The sequence below is a fragment of the Enhydra lutris genome, unplaced genomic scaffold (assembly GCF_002288905.1).
Source record: "Enhydra lutris kenyoni isolate GAN:26980312 unplaced genomic scaffold, ASM228890v2 scaffoldscaffold11, whole genome shotgun sequence".
In the NCBI taxonomy this organism is placed as follows: domain Eukaryota; kingdom Metazoa; phylum Chordata; class Mammalia; order Carnivora; family Mustelidae; genus Enhydra; species Enhydra lutris.
In genome coordinates, this window is record NW_019154095.1 from 7,552,355 (window position 1) to 7,579,234 (window position 26,880).

At 38.6% G+C, this 26,880-nt stretch overlaps 1 protein-coding gene across 1 annotated transcript in view; it reads left to right on the top strand.

Moving 5' to 3' along the window:
- Positions 1–25,380, top strand: part of LOC111144513 (WD repeat domain 17) — a 78,970-nt gene extending 53,590 nt beyond the window's left edge. Inside the window, exons 18-30 of the mRNA XM_022498826.1 lie at positions 3,743–3,807; positions 6,528–6,660; positions 7,453–7,544; positions 8,579–8,678; positions 9,685–9,824; positions 11,959–11,979; positions 14,042–14,177; positions 17,392–17,533; positions 17,832–17,934; positions 19,121–19,222; positions 22,439–22,537; positions 22,844–23,027; positions 25,088–25,380. Of these exons, the coding sequence (XP_022354534.1) occupies positions 3,743–3,807; positions 6,528–6,660; positions 7,453–7,544; positions 8,579–8,678; positions 9,685–9,824; positions 11,959–11,979; positions 14,042–14,177; positions 17,392–17,533; positions 17,832–17,934; positions 19,121–19,222; positions 22,439–22,537; positions 22,844–23,027; positions 25,088–25,207 (1,437 nt within the window). The 3' untranslated portion in view covers positions 25,208–25,380. The remainder of the gene's footprint in view (positions 1–3,742; positions 3,808–6,527; positions 6,661–7,452; positions 7,545–8,578; positions 8,679–9,684; positions 9,825–11,958; positions 11,980–14,041; positions 14,178–17,391; positions 17,534–17,831; positions 17,935–19,120; positions 19,223–22,438; positions 22,538–22,843; positions 23,028–25,087) is intronic.
- The last annotated feature ends 1,500 nt before the right edge of the window (positions 25,381–26,880 follow it).

Genomic DNA, 26,880 nt, shown 5'->3' on the forward strand with positions numbered 1-26,880 from the left:
TCTTTTTCCAGATCTGTTTGCTTCTCTGCCAGTTTGATATCAGGTGTATATCCGAGAGATACTTCTCCAAGTGAGATCCCCCAGATTAACATAAGCATTACATGGGAATGTGTTAGACAAGCATGTCCCACCCCAAACCTCCAGAATCAGAAACTCTGGGGATGTGGCCCAGTGATTTGTGCTTTTATGAGCCCTCCGCATTATTCACATGCATGCTGAAGGTTGAGAACCACTGCCGTAGGGTAGGATCTTTGATACCCCGTAAATATCCACATTGGCTGAGTTGCACACAGTGGACTTCCCTTGCCCCTTGCTAACACTGTTTGTCATAATGAGACCCTGCTTTGGCCAGAAGAGGGTTTTCATTGAGGATTACCTAGTGAAAGATGTTTCTAAGGCACATCTTGATTGTTTTGAGGACTGATTCAACGAAACACAGTTTTCAAAAATTAAGATGAATTTATCCTATTAAAATTCAAGATAGTGGTTCTTTTGAAAAGTAGGTGGCAAATAAAATAGAACAAAAGGGAGAAGGAGCTTCTGTTTCTTTTTTTTTTTTTTTTTATTTCTTTTCAGTGTTCCAGAATTCATTGTTTATGCACCACACCCAGTGCTCCATGCAACACGTGCCTTCCTTAATACCCACCATCAGGCTCACCCAACCTCCCACCCACCCTCCCATCCAAAACCCTCAGTGTGTTTCTCAGGGTCCACAGTCTCTCATGTTTTGTCTCCCCCTCCGATTTCCCCCAACTCCCTTCTCCTCTCCATCTCCCATGCCCTCCGTGTTATTCCTTATGCTTCACAAGTAAGTGAAACCATATGATAATTGACTCTCTCTGCTTGACTTATTTCACTCTGCATAATCTTCTCCAGTCCCGTCCATGTTGCTACAAAAGTTGGGTATTCATCCTTTCTGATGGAGGCATAATACTGCACGGTATATATGATCCATATCTTCCTTATCCATTCGTCCATTGAAAGGCATCTTGGTTCTTTCCACAGTTTTGTGATTGTGGCCATTGCTGCTATGAACATTGGGGTACATATGGCCCTTCTTTTCACTACACTGTCTTGTTAATTTTGGCCATTCTAACTGGTGTAAGGTGGTGTCTCAGTGTGGTTTTGATTTGAATCTCCCTGATGGCTAGTGATGATGAACATTTTTTCATGTGTCTGATAGCCATTTGTATGTCTTCGTTGGAGAAGTGTCTGTTCATGTCTTCCGCCCATTTTTTGACATGATTATCTGTTTTGTGTGTGTTGAGTTTGAGGAGTTCTTTATAGATCTTGGATATCAGCCCTTTGTTTGTGTCATTTGCAAATATCTTGATCCAGGTGCTGGTTACCTGAGTGTATTCAGTTTGTGGATTTTACGAAATTTTGTGAAATTTATGAAGGTATTCATTTTTCTGCATGGCCACTGTAGTTCAAGAACAATTCTCCCACCCTCCAAAAAAAAAGAGAATGGCACGGACTCATTTCATAGTTGATCATTTTGAAAAGTTCTAAGTTAGTTAATTTTATAATTACAAAGCATGCTATTAAGTGTACTAATAAATAATGTAAAGTAAAACAATAAGGCTACATTAAAATATATCAAAATTAAATTTAACTCACCTTTTTATTCCCCCATCCACACACTAGAGATAAATAATGAATTCACTGCTTGACCTAAGACAAAAAATGTCATTTAAAAACGCTATTGAAAAGGAAGGGGCACCTGGGTGGCTCAGTCAGTTAAGCAGTGACTCCTAATTTTTGGCTCAGGTCATGATCTCAGGGTCATGAGATCAATCCCCGGAGTCTGACTCTGTGCTGGGCGTGGAGCCTGCTTAAGATTCTCTCTCTCCCTCTTGCTCTTCTCACCCATCCCCATTGTACTATGTGTTCTCTCTCTCTTACTTTAAAGAAATGAAAAAAAAAAATTTAAGGTATTGTATACTATGAAGCATTTAGGAGCAATATAAAAATTTTACTTCTGGGCACTGGGGTGGCTCAGTTGTTAGACCTCTGCCTTTGGTTCAGTGTCATGATCTCAGGGTCCTAGGATTGAGCCCCGTGTCAGGCTCCCTGCTCTGCGGGAAGCCTGCTTCTCCCTCTCCCACTCCCCCTGCTTGTGTTCTGTCTCTCACTGTCTCACTGTTAAATAAATGAATAAAATCTTTAAAAAAAAATTTACTTCTGAAGAAATTGAGATTTGTCTTAAAAATTACGCTTTTAACAAAGCTGTATTAGAATATCTATCAAAAGTCAAGGACAAAATGAACAAATAAATTTTGACAGGATACTAATTCTTCATCTTTCTTAGTTTTATATATGGATATATATATATATATATATTTTAAGCTATATATAATTCAAATTTAATTAAAGATACTTTAATAAAACACCTACTTCTGGAGCTTAAGAATTAATCTTCTTAATGATCCAAAACACTGCGCTTATAATCCTTGAAAAATGGGAGTGTCCTTGTAATTGTTCATGGTCACCTGCTTCCATAGTTTCTGTTTCTCTGAGATTAATACTGTGAGGTTAGGAAAACATTCAGTCTTTTCACCAACAAGACATGTTTGTATAGAAAAATCTTGATGATTTCAAAGTTAATTTAACCTGTATTTTAACTTGTCTTCCATTTGCCTCTACTCCAACAAAGGCAAATTTTCCCTCAAAGCATATTTTAGATTACTTTTTTTAAAAAAAGGTAATATGACTCAAATAATGTAGTATTAATAATTACCTATTTTGTACACCCAAAACTTATATTATACTCTATGTTAACTAACTGAAATTTAAATAAAAACTTAAAAAAAGTTTCCTATTTAAAATTTAACCTATTATTTTCAGGCTAATTACCAATTTTCTAGCCTTGATTTAGTAGAATTCTACTGTTTAGGAGAATCTTAATTAAAATGAAACTTGGATTCATGTTTTGATATTTCAGAATACTTTCTCTTCATTTCCCTTCTAGACTTGAGTTCAGTGAAATCTATATTTCCATATAATTGTCCACTTGTCTTAACTGAACAATGATCATATTTAATAACATCTGATTTTTAAAATATGAAGATCATTATTATCAACTAAAAAGGAAGAAGTGACAAGAAATAAAATTTATGAATAAACAAGGAAAGAATAAAAATAGAAATAAATGTCTTATTTGTTAAGGAGAAGTGACACTAGTAAAAATTTCAGCATGTATTATTTTGAACATAGACTATAGACTACCATAAAACAAATTACTCTAGGGTTGTGTCAGAAGATGAGTTAGTATATTTTTCAAACTGTATAGTTTAGTTACTACTCTTTTCCTTCCCACACTCTGCCCCCTGCTCTCTAGGTTTGGGATTTCCCCTGCTAAATAATACGGTTTATATATCTTACTTTATTTTAAAATGTGGTAATATTTATACTCTGTGGAATGCATCAGGTAGAATACAAAAATATTCCTGGAAATCCAAACACTCTAAAAATACACTAAAAACTCATATTATAAATGTGAGTTCATTAAAAAAAAAAAAAAAAAGTCCATTAAAAGCACAATCAGGGTGCCTGGGGGGCTCTGTGAGTTAAGCCTCTGCCTTCCACTGAGGTCAGGATCCCAGAGTCCTGGGCTCCCTGCCCAGTGGGGGGTCCACTTCTTCCTCTGCCCCTCCCCCCAGCTCTCGGTCTCGCTTTCAAATAAATAAATACATAAAATTTAAAATAGACAACATGTTTTTCTTCTTTTTTTCTGTTCTAGTGGGACAAAGCCTTGTCCGTCGCCCCAGGGGTGTCTGTAAAATACTGGAAGAAGTTAATGCAGAGGTAAGCCGAGAGTCTGTGTCCAGATACATGTTTTGAAATATATTAAAGTGGAAGCAGTATATAAATATGATAGTAACATTTGAGAATTTTTACTGTTATGTTGTCTTTAAAAATAGCGGAATTTTATGTCTACTATACAGTGAATTAAATGAATCAGTTACAAGTCATTTTGGTGTTCTTGTATTTGACCTGACATCTGAAAAAAACAGTGGAAGGGAGATTTTCCCCTGTCAGTGGCGTAATTGACAGATCGTAAACATACTCACTGGTGAATATATTGCTATTGAAATAGAAGTGGTAAGAGTTTCTGACAGTTACCAGAAGTTCACAGAATACCTACTCTCCAAATAACTTTTAGAGAGTCATAACTCAGAACTTCTCTCTGGACACTAATCCCTGCCATGTTCCCTCCATGAATATAAAGGAGGTGCCGATGACAAAGAAGACTGTTGCGGAGATGTATTCGTCTCTCGTGGCTGCTACAACCCAGCACCATGAGCTGGTTGGCATAGAACAACAGGTGTTTAGGCTCTCACAGCCCTGGAGGCTAGAGGTCCATCGTCAGGTGGCCGGAAGGATTGGTTCCTCCTGAAGGCTCTGACACAGACTCAGCTCCATGCTTCTCCCCAGCTGCGGGCGTTACCGGCGACCCTTGGCACCTGCTGGCTCGTGGGTGCGTCACTCCGACACCAGCTTTGTGTTCTCAGGGCGTTATTCCCTGTGTGTCTGTCCCCCTTTCTTTGAGGATACCTGTCATATTTGATTTCCTCTCTCCCTTAAACCGGTACAGCTCCATCTTAACTGACTACATTGGCTAAGACCGTAATTCCAAATAAAGTTCCGTTTGTAGATATCATGGCGTCGTACTTCAGCATATCTTTTGGGCAGACACGTTTCAATGCACGACATAAGTCTGCTTTCTGTTCTATTCTATTCTATTCATTCAGTGAATGTTTATTTAGTTAGTCCTCACTTTGTGCCAATCACTGCTCTAAGCCCGTAGAGTACTGTCTAATGAGTAATTGCCTTCCTCCTGGCATTAAAAAGTTTTGATTTTTCTTTCATGGCAATGATTTAGAAGTAAATTCAACTGCAGTTCTCATGTACAAATAAAAATCTGTCAGAGGATAAGCATGAAATGCAAAAGGATTAACAAACTTACCTGTTATAGGAACGTAGACTGTGCGCTAGCACCTGCTTTCCCGATGGTGTGTTCATCAGCACGCTGGCTCCAGCCCTCGCACTGTAGGCTCCCCTTAAGAGAGGCTCCCCCTCCTCTTAAGGCTCCCCCTCCTCTTAAGGCTTCCCCCCTCTTAAGTCCTAAGAATCCCCAATAATTCTCAGTTCCTGCACCCTCACTGCATAATTATGAATGTTGTTCCCTCCCATGGAAACCTTAATAAAGCCAAGTTAGTGATAATTATTTCACAAAACCATTTTGTTTCAACCTCAGCAAAAACTATTTCATTTATTTTTTTTTGATTTTTTAAATTTATTTTCAGCATAACAGTATTCATTGTTTTTGCACCACGCCCAGTGCTCCATGCAATCTGTGCCCTCTCCAATACCCACCACCTGGTTCCCCCAACCTCCCACCCCCCGACCCTTCAAAACCCTCAGATTATTTGGGGAAACCAACATCTGATATTCTCTGCTCCTTAATACACATGTTGGCCAGAAAGTGGTCTCCCCACAACGCCCAAGTTTGTGTTGTATAAATCCAGCCGTTCAGAGAGATTGAGTGGCAGTATCTCAGCCCCGGTCCCTAGGAAGGGGATATTATTCCTCTAACAAGGAAATCAGGGTCAGGTGGTTAAAAACATAGTTGTTGGGGAGAATGCCAGAAACCCTATGAATGGAAGACTGTTAACAATAAGCTGGGTCAAAAAAAAAAAAAAAAAAAAAGTCTGCTACACCTATCCAAAAATTGGCAGTTGAAATGTAGTTTAATGCAAACGCCAGCATAAGTTAAATAGACTAGATTAGTTTTTAATGAAACTGTAAGAGTTGAATTAATTTGGTTGGTCATTGGAAAACTACCTGGGACTTAGGAAAAGAGAAAGACAGGATACAGAGAGACAGAGGCAGGCATAAGTAAACCCTTTATCATGTCCAAGATCAGGATCCTGTCTTCCCCTCATATATCAGGAGCATTATTTTTTCTTAACTACCTTGCTTGGGGTACTCATAATATTTTCTGTATTACCAATATTTATACTTTTATATTATCTTTTTTAATGATTTTAAACTACTTATATTTAGAAGCTCTCCATTCACGGTTGTGCTCAGTAAAACATTTAACATTCTACTGTCTGTGGTGAAGTAGACACCCCTGGATTTATTAATGCAGGTGAAAGCAGATATCCCAGCTCACATACCTGGTTTGCAACTTACTTTCAGAAAACATACTGCTCATTGTAATAGATAAGCTACATTCATTTAAAGACCAAAATGTTCAGTGCACTTAAAAATATGAAAATACGTAGTGTTCTAAGAGAAAGCAAGTATCTGTAGTATTTATTATTCCAGAAAACTTTTGTCTTCCATATCTGATTTGATTATAAAATTTGAGGCTTTTAGAAAAGTGATATGCAAAAGGGCTTTATGAAATCTACCACGTATTTTGAATATTTGGATGTTTAGATATTTCAGAAAATCTCTGTCGGAACTAGAACCTTGAAATTAGCATATTATAAAAGAAATTGTTCTTATTTTATTAGGAGAGCGGATCAGTTAATCCAGGAAGACAAGGATGATGTCATTCCTTACTGCATCGCCATTGGTGATGTGAAAAAATTAGTCGACTTTTTTATGTCAAGAGGTCAGCTTAAAGAAGCTCTGCTTGTTGCACAGGTACAGCTGCGTGACTGCACAGGCTCCATGCCCTGGTGGGTGGGCGCGTGGAAGGAAGGCTGTGTTGACCTTCCGCACTTGCCATCACGTGATCTGGTGTCGTGGATGGCTTGGCCTCCGCCCACCTCCCAGCTGTCTCCGCCCACATCGCTCTCACACGATCTGAGCACATCGAGTGTAGTTTAGACCTACCAGCATCCCTGATGTCTGAACTTCTGTGTACTGATGAATGTTAGATGTGCTTGAGCAGATTTTTCTAGTAACCATGTACTTGTTGATACAAAGGGAGTTCACGTTTTTTTTCCCCAAATTCTAAGGGTATCTTCAAACTGTATAAATTTAAAACATGATTTGAGTAAGTAGTTGATCCTTGAACAACACAGAGGTTAGGGGTACTGAACCCCCACCCAGTCATAAATCCACATATAACTGTTGACCCTCCCAAAACTTACCTGCTGATTAGCCTCCTGTTGACCAGAAGCTTACCGATAATGTAGTTGACTAACACATGTTTTGTATATGTATTGCATGCTGTATTATGATGATAAAGTTAACTAGAGGAAAGAAATGTTATTAAGATAATCATAAGGAAGAGAAAATACATTTACAGTGATGTACTGTATTTACTGAAAAAAAAAAATCTGCATGAAGTGGACCCATGCAGTTCAAACCCATGTTGTTCAAGGGTCAATTGTACTTTGATAAAAATAATATTCTGGAAAAAAAATTTTTGAAACTGGTCAGCTATCAAGAATTAGCTAAAAATTAATTAAAGATTTCATTAAATTCTAGGCTGCTTGTGAGGGAAACATGCAGACCTTACATGTTTCTACACCAAAAGGATCTTCATCTTCCGATGATATCTACAAGGAGGACTTTAATGAGTGAGCATTTCATCCCTTGTGTGGGGTCATATTTTCATGGTTGGCTTCCGTGTAGGAGGTTTTGAGAACCATGAAGTTCATATTTCTCTGCATACAGAAGGCTTGGCGGGGTCACCTCGTTTCTCACCACGGTCACACTCTGTCTCGGCTCCTCCTGCGGAGAATAGGGCAAGGTCAGGCACAGAGACACAGCCTATGACATTCTGTGTCCCTTCCAGAGAAGGAAAATGCATTCAGTAGAGAGATCCCAAATAAAGCGCCTAAGTACTTAAATACTTAAAAACTGATCAGACCTGTTTAGGGAAGGAGGGGCTATGAAAATACATGTGTGCTGTTTATTAATGTTTCACTGTAAAGTCAGTGTGGATAACTGTTCATTGTTCATAATCCCAAGACCCCAGAGTTAGTGTTGGGAATAAAACTTATGCTCCTTTTAAAGAAGAAATCCAGCTATATATACTTTTAAAAGAATTGGAGATTAGAATTCCTCAGCCTTTTGACCTTTGTAAAATCTAATAATCTACTTTCCCGTGCCACATCTATTGGCTCCTTTCATTGCTCTAGATAATTGGATATTTAAACTTTAAGGACGTTTATCAAGTAAAAAAAAAGTTATAAAATGTTAAACAAATAGTGTTGTGACCAGCGTACTCCTTCCTGGTTCTCTGCTGCTGTTCTGTGCCATTACTAAGCTCAAACATACACCGCCTGTACTTGGTGTCACCACTAAATTTTGAAAGTTTCCATTTACTTACTTGACTGTCCCTATAGCTGAGTTATAAATGATTCAGTGTAGGATGGTGAATTCTGAAAGTTAAGCTTTTCGTCTGACATTTGGCAGGGTGGTTTGTCTGCCCCGCCTGCTTTCCTGATTTTTTTTTTTTTTTTACCAAAAATCAGACTTTATACTCTAATCAAAGATATCAAATTAAATCCGATTTGATCCTTTAATCAGCTTGTTGTTAAAGGGCGTTAGTCCATTCTGTGGTGGAATCCTTGCGTTTATGGAGAATATATGCTTTTATCTCTTCTAGACTCCTGCACAAAGTCAGTGAAGAACTAGCGGAGTGGTATTTTCGGGACGGGCGGGCCGTGCTAGCCGCCTGCTGCCAGCTAGCTGTAGATAACACCGAGGTACATTTTTCACTGTGCTGTCTGTGGATGAGACGCTCTTAAGACGTGGCATGGTGTTGGAGTGGAAAAAATGCAGCACCTTCTGTGTGAGATCTGACTGTGTGTGCTTTCCAAGCCTGAGCTCCCAGGCCTTATAAGCACACATGAACTCTAGAGACTATGTGATCTTTTTTTTTTCCCCAATTAATTTATTTTTATCACAAGACACATGTTTGTAACCACCTTACTTTAAGTGTTTCATCTTATGTGAGGAGCAGTAGTGTCGTAAATGGAAGAATCTGGACTGGGACTCAGCATACCTGACCTTGGAAAGCACTTACTTTTAAGTATTCTTTGGTATATTCTGTTTTTAAAGTATTTTCTGTTTGACCCACTAATCTAATAAGAAGAATGTGAAGTAAAGATGGGTTCTATTTTGCGTATATCCTTAGGTATAGTGTATTTAAGGGGTAATTGATAATCATTGCACACTACTGAAAAAACTTTTAAGAATTCACATTGTTTTGTGATAGATTGAAAGACATGTGGAGGATATGGCAGAAAGACAGTTATTAATTACAAAAATAATACTAAGGGTTTTTTTTTAAGATTTTATTTATTTGAGAATGAGAGAGAGCATGAGAGGGGAGAAGGTCAGAGGGAGAAGCAGACTGCCCGTGGAGCTGGGAGCCCGATACAGGGCTTGATCCTAGGACTCCAGGATCGTGACCTGAGCCGAAGGCAGTTGCTTAACCAACTTAGACACCCAGGCGCCCAATACTGAGGGTTTTAAACTTAAATTCTGACCTTATAAAAATTTCCTCTCTGACCCTTTTTCGTGGGCTTTTCCACCTGCAAATTGCATTTGTACTTACATAAGAACTTCATAGGTATATGACATTCAATCTTTTGTAAGAATGATTGATTATAGGTTAATACTGCTTTATCTACTTTATGAGCTTGGCGGGGAATGATGAGCCAATGCCACGTCTATGAAACTGAAGCAATTATTTTGTCATTGAGCAAGCATGCTATGGCGTACCTGATCCGTGGGAATGAGCTGGAACTGGCCGTGTGTGTGGGCACCGCGCTGGGGGAGGCCGCGGCCCCTGGCACCCACTACGCCCTGGAGTTGTTGGCAAGAAAATGCATGATGATTTCCACATGGTAAGAATTTCCAAATTCAAAGAAAGATTCTACAGTGATGGGATACGTTTTTTAAATACTGTAAGTTAGTTGCATTTGGTGTGTATTGGGAGAGCACAACATCTCCTTTTTCTAAATTACTAGCAGAGACTATGGGAGGAAACCGGGCCATGACAGCGAAGTGACAGTGGGAACTACCCTCGTTATAGAAGGAAATCTTCCATGACCCATTCTGACTCGGGGCAGGTGCACCTCCACGATCTTTCCAGCACACAAAACATCGTGAGAACAAATGTGCCCTTCTTAAGATAATCAGGACCACACATTCCCACATTTTAAATTCTGCATATCTACACTCATTCGTGTCAGATCTTGTGTCTTAGTTTAAGGTGTGGAAAATAAAGTCACTTTTCTAATGGAGAGTAACAGTGTGGTTTAGCCGGAGACTCGGAACAGGCTGTCCCCCCAGACGTGGGCAGCGTGCCAAGACATCTACTCTGGAAGGGCCCTGTCCCAGCAGTCCTCGCTCCTGTCCGCAGCGCCCTGATCTCAGGGCGGGCGGTCCTTCCTCATCGAGCCGCCTCAGGAAACACACGATGCTGACAGTCAGAAGACGGTTGTTGAGTAAAGGCAACTGTAGACTTTTATCTTCTCTTTCCGCAAAGTACATAGAACCCCAAGGAGTTTCCGAATAAACTTGCTTCTCAGGTCTTGCACCTCTTCCCGCCGTACGCCCCGTGCACACACGTGCCACTCTTATGGCGGAGCTGGACAGACCCCACTGCTGGCATCTACAGAGGACAGAAATAGTAATCATAAGGATGGCCGGCTGACCCTTCTGTGCTGCTTACTGTGTGCCAATCACCGTTTGAAGCACTTTACGTGGAATGACCCACTAGATACTTTGCAGTCAATACTGATTCGCCGCAGGTCTCCTTCACCACTAAAGCAAGATTCAAGGTTACATAAACTGGCTGCAAAGTTTGCACTTAGCTACTGTCTTAGTTCAGACTGCCGCAACAAAGTGTCACGGGCTGGGTGGCTTATAAACAGCAGAAACTTATTTCTCACAGTTCTGGAGGCTGCAAAGCCTAAAATCAAGATGCTGACAGATCGGGTGTCTGATGAGAGCTGGCTTCCTGGGTCATCATTGGCCATCTTCTTGCTGTGCTCACTTGTGGAAGGGGCCAGCTCGTTTATAAGGGCACTAATCCCATTCATGAGGGCTCGGCTCCCAAGACCTAATCACCTCCCCAAGACCCCACTTCTAAATACCATTCTATTGGGGATTAGGTTCAGCACAGGAATTCAGGGGGCAACACAAGCATCCAGGCTGTGGCAGCTGTCACGCTGTACCACGTCCTTAATCTGTGACTAAATCAGCAGAAGGGCAGCACTTCCCATTTTCCTCTTCTTTCTGGATCTGGGGGCTTCATAGTGAATCAGGAATCTCAGGGATTTTATAATTTTTACCATATCTTAACACGTATAAGAGCTCCCTCCCCCACCATCGGCCTTAAACTTCCCACCATCCTTTGCGAGTGCCCGGTTTTCCCTGTGGATAGCAGTCAGTTACATACTTATTGCGACTTGCCTTGGACCCATCCCAAAGCATGAGGTTTAACTCAGGCTATTTAGTCACAAAGGTGACTGACTCCAGGCTAAAAGTCATCATCTAATCTCAATAAAATGTGATTAGTTGTTTTTTTTTTTAGATGAGGGTAAAAATAGCCAAAAAAAAAAAAAAAAAAAAGCAATTAAATTTAAGTGAGGTCTAAACAAATCTTTCAACTGACTATATATCTTAGTTGCTTTTAATACAAAACAAACTTCCATTTCCTTATAACTGCCCCAAGAAGTTTCCTTTATATATCCATAGAATAGACACATGCACAAGAAACTAGATTAAAGTTCAAATTCTGAAATATGTGGCACCAATCAGGTTTGTAGGGGGAACCTGTAATCCTTGTGGTATTCATAGAGCCCCAGAAATTTAAGTAAAAATGGATAGCTGCGTAATTTCAAGAGAATGTTCATAATTTTGTAAACCAAGTGTACTTTGCCTATTTTGCATTTACTGGTAAAAGTTTCCTTCTTCCTGGTTCTCGTTGCATATTATCCATGGTATTCATATTTAAAATCATTTTCTTTCTAGCTTTCCATCTGTTGGATACAGGTATTATCTTGTTTTATAAAAACACTTAATTAAAAAACTCATATTTTATTTTAGAATATTAAATTCTAAAATATTAAAGTTTTAGAATATGAACTCTGTATTAAGAAATGATCATTACCTGTTCTTGCTTCATTGTTTCACAGAATACTAGTTCTTTCATAGAATTTATAACATGTAAAACCTAGCTACAAAGTAACAAGAACAGTTCCTTTAGCCCAGATACAAAAATCACTCCTGATTTTATACTTAAAACTTGTGTAATAAACAAACTGTGACTTTCTATAGTACTAAATGATAGTTAATAACTAAGCAAGTGAAAAACGCCTGTTCTGGTAGCAAAATTTCAGATTTTAGGTTATTAGGTAGGTCTGTATTATTACAAATATATACGTTTTCCCCAATTCGTGTCCTGAATTTTCAATAAATGGTAAATTACACTAAAGAGTGAATAAAATTAACTAGCATTGCTGTAAATTTCAGTGTATGACTATATAATTCTACTGTGAGAAAGTCAGACTTAAATGTTCATAAAAGTTTGAATAGAAGGTTAGCGCAGCTATTTTTTTTGTTTTTTAGATTTTTATTTATTTATTTGACAGACAGAGATCACAAGTAGGCAGAAAAGCAGGCAGAGAGAGAGGAGGAAGCAGGCTCCCTGCTGAGCAGAGAGCCTGATGTGGGGCTCGATCCCAGGACCCTGGGATCATGACCTGAGCCAAAGGCAGAGGCTTTAACCCACTGAGCCATCCAGGTGCCCCTAGCACAGCTATTTTATGCCCTATAAAAGCAAATGGTAATTTCCCTATTCTCATGGACATAATTGAATACTGCTACTAAATGTTGGTATCAGAAAACAGAGTCATTGAAACCTTTTAGCAAGAACAGATGAATTACCCTAATTTGAGACTTGTAAAAATACCCAAAGGGTTACCTGCTCTGTGATGGTAGAATATTTGACACACACAAGTTATCTATTCCTGTTCCAAGCTCACAGTATTCTCAAACATCTCTTAATGTTTTAAAAATGATTGATTCATATAAATGACCAGTGTACATTTGACTGAAGGCTTCACAAAGAAGGTGAAGGAGGATTTTACTCTCAGAAGTCTGACCTTCAGAAATTCACATTTGAAATATTGTCTATTCTCAGGTTATGCTGAATGTGTCAAATATCAGTTTCTTGAAAATGGAATGATAACATCTCAAACCATTAAAAAGTAGTGTTTTCTCAGTTATGATGTATGCAACCAAAAACTCTTTACCTAGTGATTTTTAAGAAGATATACAAAATATTTTTAATGTAAAGCTGTTAAGTCCATACAACACTTTAAAGTACCTTATTTTTTTTTTTAAAGATTTTATTTATTTATTTGACAGAGAGAGATCACAAGCAGGCAGAGAGGCAGGTAGAGAGAGAGGAGGAAACAGGCTCCCTGCTGAGCAGAGAGCCCGATGCGGGGCTCGATCCCAGGACCCTGAGATCATGACCTGAGCCGAAGGCAGCGGCTTAACCCACTGAGCCACCCAGGCGCCCCAAAAGTACCTTATTTTTTTAAGTGATTTATTCCATTTATTGAATCTTTAAAAAGCAAATCCAAAAATTGCATTTCTATCTTTGATTTCCACCTAAAGTTTAGGAGAGTTGCGGAATACCCCAAATTCTAAACTTAAAACATCTAGGTGTTCTGTTGGTTTTAAGGAGCTGTGGTTGACTAGCATGACCAAAGCTGATGAGAATTAGCTTTGACAAAATTTGCTGTGTAATTCACTCCAAAGAACATATCTAATTCTACTTAGCTTGGTTAGAGAATTGTCCTGTAATAACAAAGTTAATTATGAATATATAAAGATTCACTTAGATTAAAAAAAAACTACAGAAATTTCATAATCCATTTATCCTTCATGCTCTTCAGTTTCTGTCATCCACATTTAGAAGACTTCCATAATTAGGTAGGAAATTGGTGCTGTTTATATAAGTAGAAAATCGAGGGAGGCGGTAGAATTTTCTTCCTTGGAAATAGTTCTAAATGTTATTTTTAGATTTTTTTTTCCTCAGTTGAAGTTTCCCCTTTTGTTGCGTGTGTAGGAATCTGGCGGCCGATCTGCTGATGATGACTCCTGACAATGAGCTGCAGCTGGTCAAACTCTGTGCCTTCTACCCAGGCTGCACTGAAGAGCTGAACGATCTTCGTGAGAAGGTAAGCTCAGGACAGTCCATTCCCCAGTCGGAACACAGTGCTGTGATTTAACTAACTGTAGGTTCGGGCACATACAGATTCAGGCAGGGAAACAAACATATCTCTTTCCAACCCTTTTATAAATAGAATAAAAATGGTAACGGTACATGACATTTCTTAAGCTTCTACTGTATGCTTGGGACAGTTGTAGATTTTCGCATGAATATGTGTTTTACTCAATTCTCATGATGCCCTGAAAAGCCGGGAATATTGTTCCTATTCCACAAAGAAAGAGAGTTCAGAGAAGGGAAGGAACTGCCCTCAGTGGAAGGCGGAGGGTGAATGTCAGGTTCAGCCTGCCTGCCTCCACGTCCCAAGGCCTTCCCACTCTGCCGCTCTGCATTGTAAGGAACATGCAAGCTGACTTTTTAAAAATATGCAACTTAGGATCCCTAAAAGAGTTAATGAAGTATGATGAAATTCCCATGCATTACTCTAAAGTGGTTTAAAGAATTATTCCTTTATAGAATATAGGAACTTATGTGCCAAGATTTTATATAAAAACAGCCAAAATATTCCATAATCTGAAGATGGCTTATATAAAGTGCAGCACATTTTTGTAGTTCAGTGCTTTTAATCCATTAAAAAGGTCATGAAGTTCTGTTTTTATTGGCGCTTGTAGATGGCTGTAAAGCAATCATGAAAAGGCAGAATATGAAATAGGCACATGCCGTGTGATTTTCGTTTTGAAAACAACTGTGTACGTACTTATGTTATTTATAGCATATTCAAGGAGATATGTACAGTTCTTTTAAGAAAAATGTAAGATAGAATAAAACATTTTCTTATCTTTAACTCTGAAAATAACCATGTTTTGTTACACTTATATGACCCTTGATTTGTGCCCAGTGGCTGAGTGGCCTTATTCATTCAACAATGGGATACTTACTAAGTATTGTGATAGTACAAATAGACCAGGTGTGTGTGTGTGTGTGTGTGTGTGTGTGAGCTCCAGTGTGTGAGCAGATGTGTGGAAGTGTGTGTGAATGTGTGATACCAGGAAAGATACCTGTGAAAGGATAAGTATGCACAGTAATCAGTGGGTTGTGAGATTTGGGGTGATTTAACTTCTTTATACACTTTGTATTTTGTGAATTATTTTTTTAAATGAGCTGCGCTTGTTTTTACAAATATGACAAATAAAAGCTATTTCCATGTTGAAATTAAAATAAGGAAGTAGGAACTTTACATTTGTTGCATAGTGCCTTTTTTTTTTAATGTTTTATTGATTGATATGAGAAAGAGAGAGAGCAGGAGCAGGAGGAAGGGGAGGCAAAGGGCTAGGGAGAGGGAGAAGCAGAGTCCCCAGTGACTGCAGCACCCTGTGCCAGGCTCAGTCCCAGGACCCTGAGATCAGGACCTGCCGTGTAACACACTGGGCCATGCAGACACCCTGCCTAGTGCTTTAAGATTCTGAGGTGAGAACAGCAGGTGCTAATATTGAGGCTTAGAGTGGAAAAATATTTGTCTGTGTTTACACACTGGTAATGACATGGGCAAGATGACATTCACACAGTCTTTTCATCACACGTTCTAAAAAGATATCAGACTTTCTGGTCAGACTTCATTAATAACTCTTTAGAAAGACTAGTCAGTTTGTGTACATGTGTTACTGCCTCTGGACAGTTTCACAAGTAATGCTAAAAATTGTGTTTTCAAATATTTTGTTGATTTATATAACTTAGAATTTTAAGATGGGACAGAAATTACAGGAATGATCATCTTACTTATATTTTATTTGAGAATAAAATTTCAATAGAAATCATTTTTCCATTTCCTTTACTCTTGGAGCATGTAACAAAGTGAAGAAACTTTATTTTATTTAGCCAGGCATAGTACCTAGCACATAGTAGTTGCTCAGTAAAGACTGGCGTTTAGTAAATGAAGATGGCGAAACAATGTGGAAATGTTATATGTATGAAAGCCCCTTTAATAGAGTTTGTTGTAATTGTTTAAGAGAGATTAAGGAATCTAAAATGTTCAGTTTACCAAATTTTTATTTATTTTTTATGTTTTCATTTAACTTTGGGTGGTTAACTTGCAGTGGGTTGTGTCAGGTGTACAATATAGTGACTCACCACTTCACACATCACCCGGGGCTCCTCACAGCAAGGGCGCTCCCCAGTCCCCATCACCTCCTTCACCCATCTCCCCACCCACTTTAAGTCACAGAAGTTATGAAGCTCTTGAATAAGAGCGTTAATAAATAGGTCGAATAAACCATCTTAGTCACTTGAGGGGACATCAGGGGAAGTATGAAGGGATGAGTGTGAGGAATCTCAAAGGTGAGCGGACCCATGACCTACTGTGATTGAACTGAGGCCTGGGGGGTCACACAGGAAAGCCCTCTGCCCCGGGAGCATCATCTCCGGGGTCGCCGAAGACCAGCGAGACAAAGCCTTCAACAATTTATAGGTGTTGCTTAGAAACTGACCAGCAGACCTTTAACACTTCCTCTTCAAACGTCATGAACACATCAGATTTTGATATAAAAGATAACTTTCAATTCCTGCCTACATTCTGGAAGCGGAAGAGCTTACCTAGGAAAGAGCAGGCTCTCTGTTTCAACAGGAAAAAAAATTATTTGAAAAAAAAAAAAAAACCAGGAGTATTGCTTCGCATTTTACAGTAATGAAATCTCATAGGCTCAAAATCTCCATTTTGTGGCATTTCAGAATGTCAGAGCTAAAAACTGTGAGAGCTGGTATGTGTTTTGCCTTCCTGCTTGAAATGACGTGGCTTTGTCTCAAAGGCCAAGTGAACTTAAACTCTAGAGTGTAGAGGTTGTGGAAGAGTGTACTGTTGACATTTTCTACATTTGATGTAGTTTCTGGCATTGGTCAGTGTATCTTGAAATAGCAAATCTCAGCTGTTTTTTCCCTGAATTACATGCATGGATACTAATTCCAACTATCACAGTTTCCTTCCACCTCTTTTATTAGGTGTTTATGTGATGGAAAGCTATTAACTCATTAGCTAATACCCTGTTTATTGTATTTAGATCCTAAAGGTGTTTTCCTAAATGTATGCTCTTAATACAAATTATTTCATTTACATCTATTTTGAACGACTTTAATAAGAAAAGCATACTAGACATATTGGAAATGTTTATTAGTTATACTGCTATTTTTATCCCTATAAATTTTAGTAACATCATCAAACCAATTACTTTCAGTGCAAGCTACCCACGGTAGAGGAATGTATGCAGTTAGCGGAGACAGCCCATGCAGATGGTAATATATTTGAAACTGTGAAATACTACTTGTTAAGTCAGGAACCTGAAAAAGCCCTTCCTATTGGTATTGATTTCATTAAAGGTAAGTTTCTAGTTGTTAGTATAATCTAAAATCTACCCAGTTACTTGATCTTTTCATTAATATTGATAAGCAACCTTAAAATCAAGCACTGGCCATCCTAAATTTAAAAAGTAAAGAGATTGGTGATTGTATAGTATGGGGACTTAAAAGACAGTAAATATGGAAATACCTGTGATCCAGAAAATAAGGGGGTAGACGGGATTGACCAGAAGAGAATTAATTACATAAGTTAAAAAATTGGATGAACACGTTTAAAACTATTACTTAGAGAATCTCGTATTTGGTTTTATTTTGCCAGAACACATCACTAGTTCAAATTGGACATTGGATACCATTTATCCTGTTCTTGACCTGCTGAGTTATATTCGTACTGAAAAATTAGTCTTGCATACGTGTACTAAGTGAGTACTTTTTCTCCAAAATATATAACTGAACCTATGTAATGTTTTAAAATGGTTATATTGTTTTTAGTGTTCAGATCACGAAAAAAGATCATCTTGGACCAGTAGATGCCCTTGTAGAAAAAATTACATTTTTATTTGCTCTTCTTTTTTTTTTTTTTAAATTTTAAGATATATATATTTATTTTAGAGGGAGGGGGGAGGAAGGGGAGAGGAAGAGGGAGAGAAAGAATCTCAAGCAGACTCTGGGCTGAGCTCAGAGCCTACCCTGGGGCTCAGTCTCATGACCCTGAGAGCATGACCTGAGCTGAAACCAAGAGTTGGACTCTTAACCTACTGAACTACCCAGGCATGCCTTTATTTGCTATTCTTAAGAAAACATAAAGAGATCAATTTGAAACAAATAATCTTAGTCGTCCTATTTACTAATACCTAGAGTGTGTATGTTTATATATGTATGTGTACACATGTGCACACACGTACACACACACACATACACACACCCCTAACTGGCTCAGATAGGGCTAATTCAGAGCTGTGGGGTAGTCTTAGTCCTCAAGTCCTCAAGAAGCTAGTGGTCATTATCTATTAAATAGCAACTGTGTGCAGATCATACTAGGCTGGGAGAAAAGTGAAGGTGCTAGAAAGTGAAAAACAGACACCATCCCTGCATTCATATGTCATTTAAGGACACTGTTGTCCATAGATTGAAGGTCCCCAGAGACTGTGTCGTTTATAATGGAGGCTTTGGGCTATTTTTGCTTTAATGGCATGTGTGGAAATGATGACGCCACAGCCTGGGAAACTTTGACAAGTTTCCCTAGCCAGAAGTGGAGTGGATATGCTCTGTCCTTTCCCAGAGTCTACAGAGTATGCCAGGAATTCCTAAATTGAGCCTAATGAGTTATTTAGAGAAAAATGGACATGAAGAAACAGACAAGGAATAGAGAAAAGCAAGAAGACAAGAGTTAAACCTTATTTGTGGTATAGCGTAAGTGTGTGAATAGGAGTTAACTTAAGAATAAAACATCTTCAAGTCTGGAAAATTTTCTAAACATATTTTGCTGTGTCACTCATCAAAATACAGAGATGCAAGTACAGTGACTACATATGTGAGTAATGTTCTAGATCTCAAGTTATGGAATTAAAGATATATATCTGTATGTATATATGTATTCTCTTCTAGAGCTCGAAATGAATTGCTTATATTGTGTGGTTATATTGGGGCACTATTGGCTATCAGAAGACAGTACCAAAGCATCGTTCCAGCACTTTATGAATACACGAGGTAAAACCGATTTCGCTTCTGTTACAAACGTAGGGAAATTCCTTTCACTGAGATAGTCTCTAAGTACATCCTAGAAGGCCTCCTGTACATATCATATGTGTCCACTGGTTCATTAGCATGCACTTTATAATAAAGCAGTGATAAAAATCTGTGAATTAGAAGTGAATTAGGATGTAAATGATAGAAATCCTAATTCTAGCTTAAACACATGGGGTTTCTTGGTCTTGTGTCAAGACCCTTGGGATCGGCTTCCCAGGGCTGTTAGAGCTATGCATGAAGTCCATCCAGGACTGAATTCTTCCCTTGTTTTGACGCTGACCTCCTCAGCTCCCCTCCACTTGCTTGAGGAACCCACCACGACAGGTCTGCATTCTAACCAGGAAGTAGAGAAGAGTGGCAAGGCAGGGACCCTAAAGCATGAGGCCATCGACTCGGGAAGGAGAGGCTCACTTGGGTTATATGCCTCCCTTTGGTGAGAACCGTGGAACCCTGTTTTTAGAAGAAACAGAGAAACTGGGTATTTCAGCTTTCCGATCTCTAGAGTAAGAAAAAGCAAAGAGGATTTGTGAACAGTGGGTGACTCACTACTTTAGAGTTGAGCCTAGCAGTCCTGCCAAACTCCTCTATTTTCTACCGGCTTGCTGAACTTCAGCCATTGTGCTTAAAACTTGTTATCATCAGAAAGAAAATCCGTGGCGCCTTTGCAAAACATCCCTTCCCAGTTGACTAGTTTGCTCCACAGCAGAGTAGCTAACTCCAAAAAATGCTGAGTATGTGTGGGTAAAAGCAGTTTTTCTGAGTGCCCCTCACACGGGGCCGACTTTCCGAGAGAGCTTCCTCTTCCCTCCTTTCCCTCTCCGTCTCCACTAAGGCCTCGTGTGGGACTCAGGCCGCCACCTGGAGCAGACTGAGGGACAGTGGGGAGTGACCCTGCGGGGAAACTCGGGGAAAAACCTATTTCTGTGCAGGTGGCAGACCCAAATTTGAAAGCAGTTTCTAACAATATTTAAATACCTGATGGGAGCAATAGGATGTACCGCATGGAATGAAAATATTTGGTGAAATGTGTTCCATTTACATGTGACTTGGGTAATGAAAGTAGAGACAGGGGAAATGGTCCCTTGAAATAGAATCAGAAATAAAAGGAGGCTTTTACACGTGAGGCAGGAGAGACTCAGGAGAATGCATCTAAGCCTGCTAGTGTAAAACGAGAAAGGAAGAAGGCCCTCATGGGAAGGAACTTCTTACTTCGCTGGCTAAGTGTCTGTCCTCTTGTCTCAGCCCTTGCCCCCGCCCCTCATACTGAGCCTCCAGGGCGTTTCTCTCTGGCCCTCTGCTCCCTCCCTTCCTCTGCTTCCCGGCTTGCTCTCCAGGTCTCCCTCACTCTGTTCTCCCCTCAGTTTTCTCTCCATGGAACCCTCAACATTTCTGTGGCCGCACCCATCGCCTCCGCGGTGGTTTTCACACTCAGGCATCGCTCCCGTGGCCGGCCAGAGTCTGGCCTCAGCTCCATGGGCTCAACATGAAAACCTCGTCCTCCTCAAATCTGCTGCTTCTCCTGTGTGCTCTCTTTCTTTTGATTGTGTCATTCTATTTCTGTCACCCAGAATCACATGATCAGGGTCCTGATTAAGTGTTCTTCTGACTGCCATAGTTAGGGTCTGCCCTAACTCCCTCCTGCCTCAGCCCTGCGTCTGGTCACCTGATCTCTGCATCTCTGTTCTTCTGCTCCATCCCCTTCCTGCTGTGGCATCTGCCTCCTGGCAGCTCCCAGCAGCACCACCCTTCCTCGGTACCCTCCGGACCCCCCACTGTCCATCACAGAGCTTCCAGATCCTTAGTCTTACATTAAAGGTCTGCAAAAACAGGGCTCTGACCACGCCTCCCCTGCAGCCTTCTCTGTCCTCCACTCTGGCCAAACTGAATTACTCGTGGCCCCCCCGTACCTGTGGAAGATTTCCCTCTCTCAGCGTCCCTCCACTGCTTACCTTGGTTTTTCTCCTCATTCTCTGGCACTGCTTTGTTTATAGCAGATTACCCAAATGACTGCACAGATGAAGTCCTATCAAGTGCAGATTTGTAGACAGGGAAGCCAGAGTGTTTAAGGAATTCATTTTGGATCTAGCCACATTGTCAGTAAAAATTTTAAGTTTAGTCATTTGGGGTTAAAGAACATGAAAAGCTACTAGTCAATTTGAGATAATATTTCTACAGTGTTAGACATGCGTGTGTATGGGGGGAGAGTTTTACCTTTTTCCTCACCAAGTCTTATCATGTCCCAGCAGAATGATTATAATTAGCCGGAATAACCAGAAAATGCACGTTACAGAATGGCTTCCTTAACCCTTACTTCATCTCTAAGGTCTTGTGTTCTGTTTCTATCTCTCAAACAGCTTTTACTTTTAAATTTCAGCTAACTGGTTCCTTGGAAAACCCACTGAGTTCGTAACTTATTAAAGAAACTAGGACTAGTCATTATTTATCTAAGGCTTCCTAATTAATACTAATCATATCTCTTTTCCAGTTTTCTCTACAGAGATGTGATGGATCCCTGATGTCACTGTTTTGCGGCTTTTTCTCACACACATCTGTCTTTAAAGAATTGCAGTCCTCATGTCCATTCCTTTCCACCAAGTTGACATTCTTCTCTTGCTGTTCTCCCACTTGCTTTCTTACTCCCCTAATATTCACTTTTAATTCAGAGGACAGCAGCCTTGCGGGACCGGTACACGACATTGCTTGGCTCGTTTCTCCTTTCTCCACAGTTCACTTGTTCCTTCCTTTGTTTACCCACTTTTTGCAAGTTTTACATTTTATTTTTCAAGTTTGTATTTAAATCTCGTTAACCTTCAGTGTAATATTAGTTTCAGGCGTACTGTGTAATGATTCAGCACTTCTGTACGTCACCCCGTGCTCCTCACGACCAGTGTCCCCCTTCCTCCCTGCCCCCCCATTTCGCCCATCCCCCCAAAGCCTCCCTTGTGGTTCATTCATTCATCTGCTCACTCAGACCGTCATCCAACTGGCACTTACCGAACATCTTTGACTTCAGGGCACTTAAACGCGCACACGAGCTCACACACGCACACCTTCGTGTATACACACGTATTTTTGAGCAGTTGTTAAATATGAAATTGCAGTTATTTAAAGCACATTTGCTTTTTTGATATCTTAGTCTTGGGTGCCAGATGTTAATTTCTGTTTCACATGTTTCAGTCAGCTGTTAAAGTGTCGGGCGGTGTCAGTGCCTTTAAAAATTGAGCACCTTTCGGAGGAGTTGGATGCGTGGAGAGCTTGCACACAGTCCATCAGCCGGTGAGTGGAGATGATGGAAAAATTGGAATGCGGAGGTATTACTTCATATTATAGACAAACTTGGTGAAAATGTGGATTGACTATTAATTTTAGCCAAATAATGCATCTTGGTTTGTTCAGCATATATTTGGTGATAGTTTACAATCCTGTTCTTTTCTGTCTTGTCAAAGCCCTTCACTTTACTACAAATCAAGTCTAAGTTGCCATCATTTCTAAAGGGGGACCAAATAATCCTTACAGACTGTTTCTGATTTAATCCTTAATAATTTTACAAAAATGAAAATGTAATATCTGTTGAAAATATAGATCATCGGAAGAGTCTGCCTATACACCCCCTACTGATTCACAAAAAATGGTTTATGCAACTTTACTAAAGAGACTAGAACAAGAACCACTCAGAGGAATTGTTGGACCAGATTACGTGACTGGATCAAATCTGCCCAGTCATTCTGATATCCACATCTCTTGTCTTACGGGATTAAAAATCCAGGTACAGCCTAATGTAAGGCATAAATTGTTCATTTCCATTGTTTTCATGTGTTTCATTATTTTTAAAAATATGGTCTTAAAATAAGTATAATCTGAATAAGAGGAGGTACCTATGAAGAGGACTGATGCCTTAGTGAGAAGATACACCCTTAATGCTCTACGGTTAGCTTAAATGGTCTCTCCTCCAAATACATTCAGAGAGATGGTTGTTGTATTATTATCGTGAAAGCAATTCATGTAACAGGTGTACTGGGTGACAAATGTTTAAAAAGTACATGTAGATCATATCCTTTTTTTTTTTTTTTTTTGTAGATCATATCCTTAGGGAAATTAAATAAGGGAAACAAAGCCAGTCAACACAGTTATAAATGATCATATCGCAATAGATTAAAATTAACTTTATAGTCTCCATTTGTATTTTATAAACACAAGAAATTAAGAACTGGCATATGTATATTATTGATATACATGCTCTTATATTGGCTTACTGAATTTTTCAACAATTACGAATTATTGGGATCAATCATGAGGGATAGCTAATCCCTAAGGAAGGTCCCTAGTGTACAATCAGAAGTAATGATGGGGAGTGACACCTCCCAGTGCCCCATTTCTAGGGCAAGTGGAGACGCCTTCATGGTCTCAGAGCCAGGCCAGGTGGAGGTGTCCACATGGAACAACAAGCCGCGTCCACACAGACTGTGGATTGAAGCTATAGTACAGATACAAAGAACACCACTTCCCAGAAAAACGTTCACATTTTACACAGTGGATTCTTTATTTCTAATGGAATGTGACTTATTACATTTCTATTACTGATATGCCAGGCCAGTGGGGACAGTCCAAAAAGCAGACAGGACATTCAGTTGTGTGCATGCTTTTTTATCCACTTATGTTGAGAGATAATCAAAGCAGTAAATTCAGTAACTTATAATTAAGAGCAAAATCATCATGCAATTTTTAGAATATATCTTCAGTGCTACTCACTGCCCTCCCCGTGCCATTCCTAGTCCTTCCTTCGTATACCTGGAGCACCTTCCTGTTCACTTCTCCCCTTCAGGTTCTTTTTCTCCATTCCATCTGCAGTAGCCGAATGACCTAGCAGAGAGGCTGCCTTACCTCTCTGCACCCAGACCTGAAGTAGGAGAGAACCTACTCATTATCATCTAGCACTAATGTAAATGGGGTGTTTCCCTCCCAGGATCTTTGTCTTTTGATAGAAATCACTGTTCTGGTTCTAACTGTGAAATGTCACTTGTCTTTGAGTAGGAAGCAGTCTACTTCACATGACGGGTTTTCCAACGTCTACACATGATTTAGTGATTTGAAGTCGTGATCAAAAATCTGCTCACTCTAGAAAAGAATTAAGAACATTAGTTTTTAGTCCATTTTGTGTTTTTGAAATCATGCTTTTCTTTCTGAGAGCTGGGAGAAATAGATTAAAAGGTTTTTTTGAATTCGGTTCTTCAGAACTACCCTTGACAAAGTACCTGAAGTAACTGAATCATAAATACGCTTTTACATCATACGATTGACATGATTTTAAATTGTGTATAATATACACAGCAGTATGTTTTTTATCTTCTGGAGAGGAGTTTCAGGGCTTCTGGCTTAAATAGTTTCCCCAGCTGTATTGATGTAGGCTATATGAGTGAAATAGCGAAGTGTATTTAAGTCTATTTAAGCATATATACTTTTATAAAATAGCGAAGTGTATTTAAGTCTATTTAAGCATATATACTTTTATAAAATGTTAACTTTGTGTTAGTTAATGGATTAGCAATACCTTTGTCATAGGTAGCACTACTGTATTCAGAGAATTCTGATTATAAAACCAAATTCTATTTTGAAAGACATCCGGGCATAATATTAAGATATTTAAAATTTTTTTATATTTTGGAGTAGTTAAAAAAATCTGACTTTTCTCGTATTTTAAAAATTTTCTATTAGCATTGTCTGAATACTGCCAGTGCTTTTTCTTTTTAAGGGATTCTGTTTCTGGAAATTTATAAGCACATTGCAAATTTATAATCCCATCTTTTCTTTCCTCGACTCTGTGTACAGGGCCCTGTATATTTCCTTGAAGATGGGAAATCCACTATCTCACTGAATGACGCTTTGATGTGGGCAAAGGTGAACCCATTCTCACCATTAGGGACTGGAATACGACTCAACCCATTTTGACAGAAAGTTTTTCTCCTTGTTTTTTTTTTTTTTTTAAAGTCCTTTTGTGGGTTAGTATTACTTTAGCCTTTGTTGTCCAAGAGCCAAAGGTTGAGGGGAGCGGGGATGGTGGGGAATAAGAGTTGACTTTATAAATTAACTTCAAATAATAAAATATTTATATGATTTCACGGAAAAATAGATGTGTCCTTTATAAAATAGAATAGCCATATTAGGGAGAAAGATAATATTTAAATTATAAAAGGCTGAAGTATATAAAAGAGCATATATAAGTTTCATAAAGTTACCAAAGTTTCATAAAATTACCAAAATATTATATTGTTGAAAACATTGAAACATATTAAATAATGTAACACCCACAATAGTGCTTGACATAGAATAAGCACTTACTGAATATTGGAATGACTGTTTTGACATATCAAAATGTAAGGTATGTATGACAGATCTTCAAGTTAACCAACACCCATACTGTCCTCTGTAAAATATATAGTAAACCAGTCGTTTCAGTTCATATTTAATAAGTTTCCAGTAATGAGTTTGATATGTATCAATAAATGGATACACAGTCAAAATACTTCCGAGTTTTATTATTTTTTAAAGAAAGCATTACCAAGTCTTTTGAACTGAAAGTAAATGTCCAGTTATAAAGGAATAGGTTCTATAAGCATAACAAAAATTGAGGAGTAAAAAACACAAATGCAGTTAAATCTGTATGAGAATTTACAGGTATGTGATAATAGTTTTTATTACCATTTAATATTTACAGTAATTTCTAATTGATTTATATTAACTCTATAACATAATTTATTTGAAAAAATTAGCTTCAAAGAAATTTCTGTAAGTACATATTAGTTGAAATTTGGGGTATATTATAAACTCAAGTTTTTTTTAAATATTAAAAGAGCAAAACTACTAAAAAAAAAAAAAAAGCCTGAGAAATGACTGCAAGTATTTCAGTTGCACTAGAATTCTCACTCAGAGGTCTATGAAATTAATGCATTACTGGGAAGAACGGTACTTTGATACTCAGATTGTTTTACAGAATTTATAATATAGATGTTTTTGTCTTACTACAGAGTGAGTTCCTATAATTAGAATAATTGTGGTTTTTATTATCTTTAAACTTGTTGCACTTAAAATAATTTTAAAATTTTCTTTAACAAGATTCTTAAAACAGTAAATAATATGTATTATGTATATATCTATTGCATTGACCAGCTCTAACTGTCAAAAAGATGTTACGGGCCTAAATTCTATTTTATAAAAAAAATTTAATGAACATATAGAAGAGAATGTATGCAGTGCATCAAAAGTATGAAACTTTTTTAATCCTTAGTGATAGGCATAACTCAAAATTTTTTAGATGAGGCGGATTTTTCATTAGCATGTATGTAGTAAAATCTTTTCATTCGTATATAGCAGTTGAACTCCTACTATAATTCTCCTTATTTTTGTTTTAAAATAGATTAAGAAGCCTATATTTTGTGCTTTAACTGCTTTAAAAGATCCACTGACTGTAAGTTATACATATATAAATGATTGTTTCCTTCTTCATTTTAAATGAATGCAGGAAAATATTTTATGTATAAACTATGAAAAATTCATATAACTCTTTAGCACATGAAGACAATAGAGGAGTAACCCAATTTGTGTCTAAAATCTAAATTGGATTG